At 31.7% G+C, this 17486-nt stretch overlaps 1 protein-coding gene across 8 annotated transcripts in view; it reads left to right on the plus strand.

The window, feature by feature from the left end:
* The window catches only part of LOC127712352 (uncharacterized), a 143248-nt gene extending 133293 nt beyond the window's left edge, over positions 1 to 9955 (plus strand). For 6 of the 8 annotated variants that reach the window (XM_052218726.1, XM_052218723.1, XM_052218724.1 and 3 more), the window contains exons 7-10: positions 114 to 142; positions 4057 to 4090; positions 4469 to 4511; positions 7691 to 9955. In XM_052218726.1, coding sequence (XP_052074686.1) covers positions 114 to 142; positions 4057 to 4090; positions 4469 to 4511; positions 7691 to 7700 — 116 coding nt within the window. In that variant the 3' untranslated portion in view covers positions 7701 to 9955. Of the gene's footprint in view, positions 1 to 113; positions 143 to 4030; positions 4091 to 4468; positions 4512 to 7690 lie in introns of those variants that run through there. The other 2 variants (XR_007987052.1, XM_052218727.1) reach the window with 2 other exon arrangements.
* Positions 9956 to 17486: the final 7531 nt, after the last annotated feature.

The raw sequence follows: 17486 nt of genomic DNA on the forward strand, positions 1-17486 counted from the left end.
AACTAAAATGTTACATGATCTAATCATTTCAGACAGTTTTACATCTAATTAAACTAATATCTCGTGTATAGTGGTTGTATTAAGTATCACATTGCTTCATATTTTTTTTTCAGAAAGAGATGCAAACGCAGCCCGTGAAAAGGTACAGTTTAATAGTACTATGTTTCAATAAAAATCAGCTTTGAAATTAATTACTCATTGTTTTAGAAATATAGATCTTTTTGATCATTTTTGGGGGATAATATTACGTTTTTGTTAAAGTATTTTGTATTTGCATATTTAAGGCATTGAAAAATATATCTGACAAACGATATCACTAAATGCTGACTTCATACAGGAACTTTTTAGAAAAAAAGATAAGAAGTTAGTAATATCCTTTAACTCTACGTTCCGCTATATAGATGATGTTCTCTCACTAAATAATACAAAATTTGGTGACTATGTTGAACGAATCTATCCCATCGAACTGGAGATAAAGGATACTACAGATACAGTTAAGTCTGCCTCATATATTGACTTACATCTAGAAATTGACAATGAGGTCGGTTGAAAACAAAACTTTACGACAAAAGAGATGATTTCAGCTTCCCAATTGTGAACTTTCCATTTCTATGTAGCAACATTCCAGCAGCGCCTGCATACGGAGTATATATCTCCCAATTGATACGATATTCCCGGGCTTGTGTTTCCTATCATGATTTCCTTGATAGAGGATTGCTGCTCACAAGGAAGCTATTAAACCAAGAGTTCCAAATGGTGAAGTTGAAGTCATCCCTTCGTAAATTTTACAGACGCCATCACGAGTTGGTTGACCGTTATAGAATAACCGTTTCACAGATGATATCGGATATGTTCCTTATGTCGTAACTACAATACCCTCCCTTTTCACGAATGTGACTTACCGAATTAGACTATTGTCCGGATTTGTAATAACATAAGCAACACGACGGGTGCCACATGTGGAGCAGGATCTGCTTACCCTTCCGGAGCACCTGTGATCACCCCCAGTTTTTGGTGGGGTTCGTGTTGCTTAGTCTTTGGTTTTCTTTGTTGTGTCATCTGTACTATTATTTATCTGTTTGTCTTTTTATTTTTGGCCATGGCGTTGTCAGTTTGTTTTCGATCTATGAGTTTGACTGTCCCTCTGGTATCTTTCGTCCCTCTTTTACAAGAAGTAAATATTTAATTTCACTGTTTAAGGATTATACTGTATTTTTTACATGTTTAAGTCAATATATATATGTGTGATTTCTGAGAGAGAAAAAAAACTCATATAGTATTGAGGTCCATTTTCCGTCAACGTATCGGCCTTGTGTTAAGAAAACATCACTTTTGTTAAGACTTGTTATCGAACAGAAGTCAACCAGAGAGAGTTTTCTGTGTGCCAATATTTTAAGGAACTATAAAACATGTATCGTTAATGTACTTTCAATAAATGCCATTTATATTATATGAAATATCAAATGAAAGTCTTACATGTAGCACTTGGTTAAGCAGTGTTCCTACCTAAGCTGCTAAATATGTTTAATAATTTTGTTGATCTGCATGGAATAAAGATTTCAATTCAATATAATCATAATAAAAAGATAGACTACCGATTCCAAGCAAAATATTTGAAATTAAAGTAAGTGCTTTTAAACTTTGTTCTTGAATTAGCCTAATCTATATATTTCTAAATTTCAAATGTATGAGTATACACGTTCCTTTTTAAGATGAATTCAGGAACGTGGTAACATTTCAACGAATTTATAAAGTGCTATTTTAAATGTAAGGATAACATCTGACATACCATGCATAAGGATTTGGAAACAGTATGCAGATTAATACAGTATTCAGAATAATGCAACTAAAAATCAAAAACCAGGAATGTTCCAAAACTGGAACTGTACACTTGAAAAAAAACGAACGAATTTGAATTTTTCCTGCAGCGTAAGTTTATAACAGAATTTGAATTCTTCACGTTTAAAAGTATCCAATACAACCAACGTAGTACAGAAAGTAAATACATCAACAATTCATGAAAATATTTGCCGCAAAGTTTAACTCGAAGGAAATAATTTTCCGATGATTCCTTGTCTTGACAAGTCGCAAGATAGTTGAAAGCTGTAGGCAAACAGGAATTTTAAAACTTGAATTTGCTTTTTAATTTTTAATTAAACATATAATTTATGTATATAAAAGAGTTTATAGAAAACAACCAATCAGCATATTTAGTACATACTGTATTGTCTGACGACTATTCCACACACAAAGGGAAAAAAAGTCTTAAGATGTGTGCAAAGGTACTGATAAAAGATAAAAAAAAATATACGAACAAAACTGAATGACAGTGTACATGTAATGAAAACTATTTCGACACTACAAATGGACTTCATCCGTACGTGTGTCAGTCCAGTTTAAAATTGATAAATAATATCAGTTATTTGTGTGTTAAAAGAACTTCCTCGTAAAGTGCTTTGTTTTTTAATCTTTGCCTTTTTCAGTCAGACAAAATTCAAATATGCGCAATTCGTCTACACTCGAATCATTAGTTGATGAGAATTTAAAACCCTAAAATCATACAAAGTTCTTCAACATCTAGCTTATTAAATCTTTAATTTTTGTTCAATGCAACATGGTTGTTGATATTCTCCGGGACTGAACCTCCCCAAGCAGTGTCTCGGTGGTTGTTTTTAAGTTAATTAGAAATAACAGTCAGAAAATGTGGTATGGAAAATCAGCGTTTTTGTGTATTAAGATTCTTTGTTGCCACTCGTATCAAACAGTTGGAAAACCAAATTGAACAGATAAGATTAATTCATTTTAGATTGTGTTGTAAAGTTCTTCATGTTATTGTTGTGAATGAATCCTACAACAGTCGTTGATATCTCTGCATATTTGCTGTCATGATTTCCTTACAAGAGGATTGCTGCTGAAAAGGAATCTATTGAACCAAGATTTCCAATTGGTGAAGTTAAAATCGTCCGTTCAAAAATTTTAAGGAGGCCATTACGTGTTAATCGACCTTTATAGAAATTCTGTTTCACAGATGTCGACGGATATGGTCCAATTGTCATAACCACAACCCCTTCCTCTTTTTGTCGAATGTAACCTACAGAATTATTCTTATCGCCAGGTTGTAATTACATGAACAACACGACGGATGACACATGGGGAGAGGGATTTACCCTTCGGGAGCAGCTGAAATCATCCCTTGTTTTGGGTGGTTTTGATGTTCTGGAATGCTATGCATCACAACTTATAGACCCATATCAGAAAAAAACATTAACCGTAATCTTGTATTTGCATTTTTATAACATTGAGATCATTGTTGTTTTAAGCAATTTTACCATATCTTAGGGTGAGAGTCAAATTTTATTTATGACAGAACTTTCGATGTTTCAAGTCGAATTTCGTGAACAAGCGCTTCAAATGCTTTACGTCAAAATATGAATTATCATTATACTTTTGAAAAAATTTTAAAACTATGTTGTAATATTTTACATAAATTATAAAGTTTATTAGCTATAATGCCAGAAAGCTTTTGCCATGTTTACTTTAAATGGAAAACCAGCTTTTCCGATGTAAAGGGTATTCATGAAAAATGCTTCACCACATTGTCATAATATAAAATGTTGGTTTCAATTTTTAGAATGTTTACATGTAGGAATTTATGGTAAATCTGCATGCACCGGCTTACCAGTTTTTAATTTGTTTTAGGTTTTCTTCAGTTAAGTATTTTGTATATAAAAGTTAACATTATGAGAATTCATTTTCACAAAAATTATTATCCGTTGAAAGATTTCCTATTTCTAACATTTAACACAGGCCATCTCCTTTTTGTTTTGTCTTCCAGGTTTTCACTTCTGTTCTGTTTACTGTTTATTGTTGACTGGTAGGTTCCTCCTATCTGAAGAGCACTCCCGAAGGATACGTTTATAAATTTTTTGAACGTATATGAATATTCCTAGACTATTTCGAATTCCAACTATACAACAAAATATACATGTTTGGATCCGTTGGTTGTTGAATTATTTATAATACATTTCAGGACATTGATCTAAATTTGTTTTCCAGATGAGCACACCGAGGGATAACCTAGCTAAAATAGGTAGATACTAAATGATCATTTTCTTACTTTTTGCATGTATAAAACTTAATCATAACATTTTTTTTTTTTTTTTTTTTTTTTTTTTTTAATTTCACAGCACTGAAATAAATCCTTTAGAGATTGTTTACTTTCCTTTAAGATTTATTTTTTGTGATGGAAATTAATTCTCTTATTTTATGAATTCAAAGACAAAAAAAAAGTATTATTATTAATGTTGAAACCAATATTGAAATATTTGTCAAAGTTAAATTAATTAAGATATTCGTAAAACATATATGTATACATGATCTGTTCATTTCAGAAAATTTTACATCAGATATTTAATATCTCGTAAAGTGGTTGTAAAAGGTATCACACTGTTTCATTCATTTTTTTCAGAAAATAATGAAAACCCAGCGCTACTGTCAGACGAAGAAAAAAGGTACGTTTTTAAGTAGTGTTTCAAAGAAAATCAGCGTTGAAATAAAATTGCCTATTGTTTTCAGATATGATAGATCTTTTTCGTTATTTTGGGCGGATTAAGACACGTTCTTGTTTAAGTATGTTGTATGTGCATATTCAATACATTGCAAAATATATCTGACAAACGAAATCAATTAATGCATCTATACAAAAATTAAATATTTAATTTCATTGTTTAAGGATTATACTGTATGTTTAGCATGTTTAAGGATTATACTGTATGTTAAACATGTTTAAGTCAATATGTATGTAGGATTTCAGAAATAAAACACACTCATATAGTATTGAGGTCCATTTTCCTTCTTATTATAGGCTTTTAAGTATATATTCTCTTTTCTCAACACTTTTTTTTTCGGACATAAGTTTTCTGTGTGACAATATTTGAAAGAACTATAAAACATGCATTATTAATGTACCTTGAATAAATGTCATTTATATAATCGGATAAATAACATGAAAATTTAAGCACTTGGTCGTGCAATGTTTCTTCCTAAGCAGCGAAATATTTTTTTATTATTTTGATGATCTGCAGAGAATAAAAGTTGTTTTTTTTTGTTTTGTTTTGTTTTTTTTTTTGTTTTTTTTTTTGTTTTTTTTTTTTGTTGTTTTTTAAATGTAGACTTTATTTCACGCAAGTCCATGACATGGGATTACAAACAAAGACGGAGTTTCTAAATTAAATTTGGACGATTCAAATTATTAGAGTTAAGAGTTAATGTCTTAATATGACGATAGACTACCGATGTCAAGCAAAATTATTCAAATTAAACTCAGTGTCGATTAAGGTTTTCTTTCAACAACCAACATTAATTGTTTAGTCGCGAAAGAGATAAAAACATACAATGCAAGCGACTTTACAATGTATTTTATACGTAAGAATTGACATAAAACATACATTACATCGAAGCAGTAAAGTAAATCAGGACATTTATAAAAAAGACAGTTTTTTTCTTTATTGAGCTTTTACAACCACTGGTTCGATGTAACTGCTTGTGGACTTACATTTATCATCTTATATTGCATCATCAGTCCATCAGTCAGCACTTCTGTGTTGGCATCAAAATATCATCGACACGGTCATTTGTATAAACTTACTGTTCAGGTCACTTTAAATTTATGAAATACTATGGGTTTTCTAATCCAGTCATAGATAACCTTGGCAAAATGTTTTAGAATGTAGGGTCCTTACTGCTTTACAACTAAGTGCTTGATTTGGCCTAATATATATATTCCGATATTTCAAATGTATGAGTTAACACGTTCCTCTGTATATAAATTCAAATAAGCGGTTAACACTCAATGAATTTATATTGTGCTATTTTCATTTTAAAGAAAACATGTGAAAAAACATACGTTAGTGTTTAAAAACAGTGTACAGAAAGATAGACCTAAAATGTAAATAACAAGAAAGTTCTGAAACTGAAACTGGACACTTAAAAAACGGGAAGAATTTGATTTTTTCTCCAGTTTCTAACACAATTGGATTTCTTCACGTTTTCAAGTGTCCGATCCCATCAAAATAGTAAAGAAAGTAATAACATAACAAAGTCATGAAAATATTTGCCGAAAAAAGTTTAACTCGAAGGAAATAATTGTCCGATGATTCATTGTCTTGACAAGTCGCAAGATGGTTGAAAGACGTACTGGATCGTCTAACGACTTTTCCACACACAAAGGGAAAAAAGTTTTAAGATGTGTGCAAAGGTACTGATGAAAGATAAACATATACGAACAAAATTGAATGACAACGTAATGAAAACTATTTCGGCACTACAAATGGACTTTATCAGTACGCGTGTCAGTCCAGTTCAAAATGTGATAAATAATATCAGTTATTTGTATGTGGAAAGAACTTCCTCATATAGTGCTTTGTGTTTTGATCTTTGCCTTTGTCAGTAAGACAAAACTTAATATTGGCAATTCGTCTACACTAGAATCATCTGTGGCACTCTTATCAATAGTTGAAGAGAATTTAAAACCAAAAAATCGAACAAAGTTCTTCAAAATCTAGCTTATAAAATCTTTAACTGCGGTTAAATGCAACTTGGTTGTTGATATCCTCCGGGACTGAACGTCCACAAGCAGTGTCTCTGTGGTTTGTGTTTTTTTTTTTTAATCAATAAGAGATAACAGTCTGAAAATGTGGTATGGCAAATCAGTGTTGTTGTGTATATAAGACTCTTTATTGCCACTCGAATCAAACAGTTGGAAAACCAAATAAAACAGATAAGATTAATTCATTTTAGATTGTGTGGTAAAGTTCTCAATGTTATTCTTGTGAAAGAATCCTACAACAGTCGTTGATATCTCTGCATATTTGCTATCATGATTTCCTTGATAGAGGATTGCTGCGGAAAAGGAATCTATTGAACCAAGAGTTCTAATTGGTGAAGTTAAAATCATCCCCTCGAAATTTTACGGTGGCCATTACGTGTTAATTGACCTTTATAGAAATTCTGTTTCACAGATGACGACGGATATGGTCCAATAGTCGTAACCACGATCCCTTCCTCTTTTTGTCGAATGTAACCTACAGAATTATTCTTATCACCCGGTTTTAATTACATGAGCAACACGATGAGTGCCACATGGGGTGAGGGATTTACCCTTCCGGAGCAGCTGAATTTTTTGGAGGGTTCGTGTTGCTCAGTCTTTAGGTTTCTTTGTTGTGTTTTGTGTACTATTGTTTGTCTTTTTGTTGTTATTCGTTTTTTCCCATGACATTGACAGTTTGTTTTCGATTAATGAGTTTGGATATTCATTTGGTATCTTTTGCCTTTTTCATATCAAATTATCTTACAGTGGCATAACGAGGCAAACAGTTTGATTCAAGATTTTGTTTTCAGAGTCTGTTTCTAAAATATTTTCTCAATGGAAAACAGTCACTTCATCAAAATTTGGATGTATCTAGCTGTTATCAAACATATTTCGTGTAATTTATATGTTTCACTAAATCGTCGAAAAGTATACGTATTCGCAAATAAAATGTCTCTTGTGATGCATCGTATAAAAGGTTATTGTATTTAATTAATCATATGTAAATTTTATTCATAATAAAAGCTCGAAAGTGTCAGGGTGAAAGCTTCTGTATTTAGCCATCTATCTATATACTTCAAATTAGCTTTATATTTATTGTAGAAGTAATTGATAGACACAAGGAATGAACAGCAGATCGCTCAACCTGTAAATAAGATGGACAAACGACGTTTGGGAAGCCTTATATTGATTTTCGTTTCTATCATTTCGTGGTTCCAAAAACACATGTCATTGAGAGGGTTGCTAACTGCTTTGTTATAACATTTACTTCAATTGAATGACATGGCGAGTTGATATCTAATAATTTAATACAGCAACGAATAATATTATTCGTTCTGTTGCAGATACGTTAGATTTACAATCACCTTGTTACCACTAACACATCAATGTAGCATTTTATCTATATTTACATTCATAATTCTTTATTGTGATTCACCAAATCATCGTGTTCTAAAAGGAAATAGAAATCCTCCAATTGTGTAAAATTCAACCCTTTTACAGCTGTTAAATATTCAGGGTGACAGTTTGTTTCAAATCAAAGCAACTATATGCACTGGATTTATTTGTTTTTACACAGGTTTCATTTAGAAGAAAAACCGACATTGCTAGAAAATACAAATAATTACAACATTACTAACATGATTCTATATTAAGGTGTAATACCACCATTGATTTTTGCCTATTAGTCTTTGTTAAATTTGCACTTTTCAAAAAATTGTGCAGAATTTATCTTTGTTTCAAATAAAGAAATACTTGGCATGAGTAAAGTTTTATCCTGTCCAGTACTATAGACAAAATTTCACTCAACATTTCGTTGCATATAAGAAAATAACCATCACTGGAAGTTAAGCAATCAAATTTTCACCCCTTTTCATCCTGTGTACAAGCTTAAGTAACCATGTAACCTCAAGTTTCCAAAATATTCATAGTAACACCAAATAAAAAAAATAATGGTGCTCTGAAACACCCAAGATATATGTTTATAACCCAGAATATTTTTACTGCAATGAAATGTAGGATTAATTTCCTACAACTGTCAAATTCAAGGGTATATATTTTTCGACCCTTTTTTGTATGCAACTGGATGTGACGTACTATGATTTGGTGGTATTACACCTCAAGAAGACTTTTTTGTTGAATAAACGGAATGTGATTTATTTTTCTTTGTAATACTGGTTATTTCAAGCACTACTGTCAAGTTTTGTCATAATCAGTTCAACAGTTTGAGAAAAATCTAGTATAATGTATGACGTCATCTACAACGATTGGAGCAAAATTTCTTCGAAAAATCCATATCAAGCCGCATGATGATAGAATATAGTGTGGACCAAAACTGATCAAATATCTATCTACTCTGCATACAAACAGTTGAAAATGATACAACAGATGACTGTAGGTTGATAAATACCACTAATGGACCTCTTTGTCTTCATTATAAGGTACCTTTTGGTCCATTTACACCTATCATTTCCTCAAAATTTTATCATTTTAGGCCAATGAATAAACAATTTGGGGTAACTTTCACTCATTAATGAAAGAAATCTGATAATAGACACGTAATTGAAATATTCAAGCTGAATGAACTATCCTTCTAAAAATTTACTGACTCCATGGAGGTTTCAATAATTCCTTACGTAAAACTTAAATTTACTCCGCGTTCCAGAAAGGGACATAAAAAGCTTCCCTTTTAGTGAATATTTTGTCATTACTGCTTCAAAAATAATTTCATTTACTAATAACTATATATTTATTAAAGTATTACTTAGTAAGATGTTTTCTATTATAGCAAAATATAAGAAATAAGGAGAAAAAGTCAGAAAAAAGCTCCCCAAAACACTGAGCAGTCAGGGGCGTTACTTAAACAAGTTATTTATTATTAAGGCAATTTTCTCATACAATGTGTTTTTGAGACTCAATCCACTCAGAATATTTCATTTTTGTAATATTTCCCTTAAATAGCATGAATTTTTAGCAAATGAGAGTACACACATGTGCAGCTTTCCATAATAGGTATAATACCACCATTGATTTTCCCCTATTAGTCCTTTGTTAAATTTGCACTTTTCAAAATATTGTGCAAAATTTATCTTCGTTTCAAATTAAGAAATACTTGGCATGAGTAAAGTTTTATCCTGTCCAGTACTATAGACAAAATTTCAACTATCATTTAATTGCATATGAAAAACTAACCATCACTGGAAGTTAACCAATCAAATTTTCACCCCTTTTTGTGTACAAGCTTTAGTAACCATGTAACCGCAAATTTCAATTCATAATTCTATTGTGGTGTACTATGTGTGGAAGGTGTTCGTTGTTATTCTGTGGTTTACATGTTGTAATGTACAATTATATTATTTATTTATGTAATTCTTTGTCCTGAGTTTTCTTTGGTTTATTTGTATTGTATTTCTGTCACGTAATGTTGCCATTTTAGCGGTATTTTCAACATTGCCATATAAGCGGGAGGCTAGCCATAAAACCAGGTTCAACCCACCAAATTTCTTAAAATGTCCTGTACCAAGTCAAGAATATGGCAGTTGTTATGAAATAGTCCGTTTCTATGTATGTTGGCGTTTGTTTTTGTAGCAGTTTAGTGTTTCTGTTATTCCGTTGTTTTCCTCTTATAGTTGATGTGTTTCCCTCGGTTTTGGTTTGTGACTCGGATTTGTTTATGCTTAATTTATGACTATTGAACAGCGGTATACTACTGTTGCCTTTATTTGCCGTTATTTTAAGTTGTCACAAGTGATAACATGTTCCTGAAATTTCCAAGCTTCCTTCGCACAAAATAACACAATGTAACGTACGCATTACATGGTGTTCTAGAACGCTATGCATCAAAACTCATAGACCCATATCAGAAAAAAGTTATAACGTGGACTTGTATTTGTATTTTTATAACATTGAGAACATTGTTGTTTTAAGCAATTTTACCATAACTTAGGGCTAGAGTCAAATTGGTTTTTATGACAGAATTTTTGATGTTTCAAGTCGAATTTCGAATTTCGTTCAAATGCTTTACGTCAAAATATGAAGTATCATTATACTTTTGAAACGATTTTAAAACTATGTTGAAATATTTTACATAAGTTTTATTAGCTATAATGCCAGAAAGCTTTTGTCATATATACTTAAATGGAAATCAGCTTTTCCGATGTTAAGGGTATTTATAAAAAATGCTTTTCCACATTGTCAGAATATAAAACATTGGTTTTATTTTTTTAGGATGTTTACATGTATGCATATATGGTAAATCTGCATGCACAGGCTTACCAGTTTATAACATGTTTTATGTTTTCTTCAGTTAAGAATTTTGTGTAAAAAGCTTTAAATTATTGGAATTCATTTTCACAAAAATTATTATTCGTTGAAAGATTTCCAATTTCTGACATTTAGATTAGGCCATTTTCCTTTTTTTTTGTCTTCCACTATATACACTTAACGAAAATTGGAATAAAGTAGGTTGCAATTCGCCATATGAGTAACATTCAAATATGTTATTTTTTATATTTTTCAATCGATTATAATGAAAGTTTATCCTGAACGCTTGTGACTGTATGTTTTTATGGCCTGTTTAGGATATTCGATTAGTTTGTATTTGTATTAAATTCAATTTTTAAAATGCTTGCTGTTTGTAGAAAACTCATCAAAGATATCAAGCTATAATTTTGTACGCCAGTCGCGCGATTTTTCTACAAAAGACTATTCAGTGACACTAGAAAAAAAAGTAATAAGGCCATATAAAGTACGAAGTTTACAAGCTTGTGGACCAAAGCAGTTTATTTATGACAACCGTTGGATTACATCTTACTGGATTGAACAGGCACATGAAGAAGATGGAGGCGGTTTAACATATTAGAAAGCACTCAATCATCCCCTAACTTGGTTCCGTGGTCTAACAACATAAGAACACAATGCCTTGACTCTACGGATTTAGTTCTCTATATGCTTCCACTTTCACATACAAATGACTATTTTGCTACTTTGCTGTGGAGATGAGGTTAGTTTTAACAATTTTTTTGGTACAGATTTTGCATAGGGATTACAACCTCAAATCGTAACTTTTCAGTGAGTCGTAGCATCGAAGCAGTTCTACTGCCTGACAAGGGATTTAAACTACTTCAAATATAGTTTAAGATTAGAATCCATGTTTCCAAAAATGAGATTCAGGATAAGGCTATATCCAACGAAACTTGGACGGTGTAAACTCCGTTTAAATAATAAATAGATTTAAAATAAAATCTAAAAATATTAATAAAATGTGTCTCCAGAAAATTAACTAAATTCTGTGTAATTGATCATTGTCCTTTCCTAGCCTGGATATAAAAAAATAATTATAAGAAGATTTCTAAAATTAATCAATTTTGAGTCGATCGACAGAAGTATGCTCATATTTCAATAGGCTATTTTCTATGTGAAAAACGACGATATAAGCGTTTATGTTTATTTGCAAATATTTTGCATTGACAAATGATATATGTATATATGTAAAAAGTGTGTGACATTTTTAATACGAAAAACTTATATATTTTCTTTGTCGTGTATTTTTCATATTGTGTGGACGTTTCCTAATATCGAAATGTCCTCATAATTGCAGGACATTTCATTGCAAATAAGATATTTTATCAGGTAAGATTCGCTAGCCTGCGTTACTACGCCAAACACGAATCGCAGAAATCGGAGAAAGACACTTAATGTGCTTTCTGTAAGCAATATGTTTTTTCTTACAGTTTAAAAGAAAAATCCACCATATGATATAGTGTTCTCAATCGTAATTTCAATGTTGTCTTTATAATGAAATTTTCTCTTAAACTTTCAATAGCATTCAAAAATGTGTTATTTCTACATCCTCTTCTTAAAAGATAGGACTACTGATAATCAAAAATATGATATTGAGTAACTACAGGGTAATGTTAATAAGAATAAATGTTTGATATCAATGTGTTTTCTTCTTGCTTTGATCGGTTGCTGATTATAAGTCAGCTCATGACTAAATATATGCTGGTATGCTTTTTAAAGATTGTTGTGCTAAGCACTTTTCGGATCAAACATGACCTTTGACTATGTAAACGCTAATCATACTGTTTTGTCATCCAGCACAGTAAAATACTATACACTATACACTGCAACTCTATCTATACACATATCAGAATGTCTATCATCATTAGTTTTTTTATAAATGAAATAATGGTAATAAAGTTTAGTATTCGTCGATCGACACATATATCTATACACATGTAGGTATCATAAAAAAGGGAAAGCTTCTCAATTCGCATAGAGAGTTATCCAACGTATAGGAAGAAATAAATTAGTATGATGAGATAGAAACATTTTTAAGTTGCTTCGTTCCCGATTTTGTACAGTCCCCTCCTAAATATAGCCTTTGCCTTACATGTATTTTTTATCGTAATTCACTTTGATTACCTTTGATTTAAGATCATATTTTCGACAGAATGTTCAACGGAAAGTTGTATAGTTTCCGGATATGTATTATTTTCTGACGCAGTTTTGAATATTCTTGGTTATATACATTTATGTATTGGTCCCAGCTTTTGTCCATTCTGGTTATATCAGATCTTAAACGTTTACATTAGAGAATATATCCATAACTGTTTACCTATAAAATTTTTCCTAACATACCAAGATTACGGATTATTTCATTTTCCTTAATTTGAATTTAAAAAAAGACGAAATGTTGACGCTCGAATTTAAACTCTGCAAAATAAGGGATATTGCTGTCATTTATATTATATATGAACATTCTATTCTGTGTCACAAAATTAACTAAATTATTATACTGGCATATAATTTCCAATATAACGTACAAATATGGCCAATGTTGATAATTGCAAACCATTCGGCGTTATCATCAATACTAATTTTAATGACAGTTCTATATTTTGAATAAAAAGAGAAATTGGGGCATGGCACTGTCAGTTAAAGCCAACAAACTTTTGTCGTCATTGTTTACCAATTTTGCTGTAATTTATATATTAAACTATTCTTCTTGGGTAACCCAATTTACTGATTTATGATACCAGCATATAATTTTTAACTAATATGGCCAGTGTTGATTGATGCACGCAACTAATTTTGTTATCCAAACCATTCTGAGATATTAAAAAGTAAAATAACAAAAATACCGAACTCCAAGGGAAATTCAAAACGGAAAGTCCTTGACAAATGGCAAAATCAAAAACTAAAACCCATCAAAAGAATTGAAAACAACTGTCATATTTCTAACTTGGTACAGGCATTTTCTAATGTAGAACATGATGGATTAAACCTGGTTTTATAGCTAGCTAAACCTATCACTTGTATGGCAGTCGCATAGAATTCCATTATATTGACAACAATGTGGGAGCAAAACAAACAGACATAAAAAGTGAAAATATCAAAAATTGTGGTACAGCAGTCAATATTGCAATATAATCTTAAACACTATAAAAACAAATTACTATTTCAACAAAAAAAAACAAAATGGCATATAGACAAAGTACATAAGAAAAAATAAAAAAACAAGAATACAAACTTGATCATAGCACAATAACACAATGGCGGGATGTATTAGTACCAAGACACACCAAAATTATATTACCAACAATGGACTAAACAGTAAAAGTTAAAAATTGTACAAGGACAAACACAAAGAACACTATAACACGTAATTTAGATGTTAAACAACATCAGTACCTAGAATCGATACTTTAAGACAATCATGTATTATTTGTGAAGTTGGTACGGAATATTTATCAACAAGGTCTGGTCATGTTTTTCTCTGACTGTTTATGATGTCTTTACACTAAATCAATTGGATGTTGGATGTGTACTGATTGATAATTTAGTCTTAGATGCATGATTTTTTTATTAGTTGTTATTGGCTTTGAACAAGCTGTCAGTAACTGCGAGTACTCTCAGATCTGTATGTAGTGCCTTTTTTGTAGTTGGGATGTACAAGTACCCGGCCACGTCCACTCTGTGTTTTTGTTAGATGTATTTCTATTGGTATCCATTTGATGAGTTAAGCCTTTTTCAACTGATTTTAATAGTTCATTCTTATGTTGTACTGTTACACCACTGTCCCAGGTTAGGGAGAGGGTTGGGATCCCGCTAACATGTTTAACCCCGCTACATTCTGTATGTATGTGCCTGTCCCAAGTCAGGAGCCTGTAATTCAGTGGTTGTCGTTTGTTGCTGTGTAACAAATTTGTTTTTCGTTAATTTTTTGTACATTAATTAGGCCGTTAGTTTTCTCGTTTGAATTGTTTTACATTTGTCATTTCGGGGCCTTTTATAGCTGACTATGCGGTATGGGCTTTGCTAATTGTTGCAGGCCGTACGGTGACCTATAGTTGTTAATTTATGTGTCATTTGGTTTCTTGTGAAGAGTTGTCTCATTGGCAATCATACCACATCTTCTTTTTTATATTTGTATCTCCCAAGGAACTTTTTTTTAGAAAAGGAACGAGACATTCTTTGACATAAGCTTGGCTCATCAACATTTTGCTCAGACTCTGGTGACGTTTTATAAAGTCTGAGTAGAAGCTGCAAGCTCTTGAAAACCGAATGAGTTGAGAAATGTATATCCCATATGCAGATGGAGTTGGTATATTGCTACTGAGTTGGGGGAAATTTATAATTTAAAAATAAAAATTGTCTCATGTGTCATATATTCGGGTAATAAAATGACCGCTTATGTCAAATTTGAGGTATACGTCTAAAAATGAGGCAAAGGAAGCTGTGTCTGCTGTTTTTTAAATTTCAAGTACTAGAGGATATATTAATGGAACCCAATCAGAAAAGTTTGGATAGTTAATGGAAAGAACTTCATCAATATATCTGAATGTGTAAATAAATGAAATGACTTCTTCGGTCTTCTTGTTTTTGAAGTGTCTGAAGGAAATCCGACTCATACGAAAATAAAAAGAGGTCTGCAAGAAGAGGCGCACAATTCGTTCCCATAGGAATGCCGACAATTTGTTGAAAAAGTCTACCTCCAAATTCAACAAATATGTTGTCAATACGAAACTCCAGCATACTGATCACTTGTTCCTCTGTGTTGCATGTTTAACCTTTTTGTTCACTATTAACAAAATATGCCGTATGGTATCCCAAAGCAATAAATGTATAGCGTCTGCTACCATTTTTATATTGAAAAGCATTGTGGAATATTTCTTTTGGACGATTGACTAATTTCACATGGGGAATGGTGGTATACAGGGTTAATACCACTACGTAAGTAAACAGTTTCACAGTATTTCTGAAGACCCTCTTTCACTGCAGACAGAATTTTTGTCAATGTAATTGATAATTCCTTTGTAGAACATGTTCAACTTCTTCTCGTTTAGCCAATGCTCTGGCGTACTCCTCGTTGGGATCCATAATTATTTTGAAGTTATGGCTTCAATTGATGTGTTAGGGTTCTCTGAACTAAGGACCATGATATATCACCTTTCGGAGATGTTCATGTTGAATTATGTTTAGATCCCCAGTAATAAAATGGCCAGAGGGGCTGTAAATATAAGGCGAATGGGAAACAGTCCCAAATCTGAGGTTTTTTTTGTATTTTTCTAAATCAAGGTACTGCAATGCTTGATTATAGTTAAATACTTTATGTGTAATGTTTTTTGTGTAGCTGCAGGATACAATAGGAACAGACTGATTTTAAAAAAATTGGAATTTTAGATGTTACCTCTTTGTGATGAAGAACGTTCCTGATGTTGATAGCATCAATTCGATTTTAGTAAACTGAACTGGAAGGTATTTCCTCCTACTACCAAATCTACTGATTTTAAGTGACAGTTCAGGATTTTGAATAAAAATAGGAAATATTGTCTAAATTAAAGCTGATAACATTTTGTAGCCATTGTGTATTAAGATTGCTGTCAATAGTATTATACAATGCACCCTGAGTTATCAGATTTATTGATTTATTTTCATTGTAAAGTACAAATACTGCAGTTTTGATTGATGCGGGTAAATATGTTTGTTTTACAAACCATCCTGAGTTATCAATGTGACTGATTAATAATGACAGTACAGTACTTTGAATAAAAATTAAATTAAAGCCATCTTTGCTTGCCACGGGTTATAATCCGACTCGTTCCTGGTCACCCTTGGCAGATTGAAACAGTATATGTGTTCACAAAGAAGTGCCATCTAGCGGCAGATAGAAGTTACGCTCACTCTGACTACATCATAATTGACAATGACAGCGCTTGTACTCCTTAGTTCGGGTGTATAAAAATGACAAAACGTGTAGGTTTATGAAACTGGCGTCTACTATTTATCATAAAGTACACTGCTAATTGTAAGTGACGGCTAAGTGTTTTGAATAAAAAGGAGAAATGTTGGCACTCTTAATAATAGTCGACAATACATTTTAGTAATTGTACACCAATATCGCTTTCGTTTATCATGTTTTTTATATACAAGACACCTTGAGGTAACAAAATCAATCATTCATACATTTCAATTTAAAGTGGTGATAACCAGCTTTTTAAGCTTAGAGATGTACACAAAGGAACTGCATCATTTTAAAAAATAATTTTTACAATGTGGTCTAACATTGTGATAGTATAGCACTGTCCTAAACATGTTTAAAACCTGCTACATCCTTATGTGCCTTTCGTCGATTTAAATATGTCATATTTGTTTTTCGTTTTTGTTATAATCAGGCTGTTTTCTCGTTTTAATTTAATTTTGTCGGGGCCTTTCATAGCTGACCATATGGTATGGGTTTTGCTTACTGTTGAAGGCCGTATATTTTCTCACATCAACGATATTTGATTACTGTTGGCAATCATACCACAATCATCTTATTATCCAGAGATAGGACATCATTTATATAGTGGTAAGAGAAATCTAATGAAAATTCAAACTTTTTTATAATTTTTCA

This window comes from Mytilus californianus, unplaced genomic scaffold (genome assembly GCF_021869535.1).
Source record: "Mytilus californianus isolate M0D057914Y unplaced genomic scaffold, xbMytCali1.0.p SCAF_8, whole genome shotgun sequence".
NCBI lineage: Eukaryota > Metazoa > Mollusca > Bivalvia > Mytilida > Mytilidae > Mytilus > Mytilus californianus.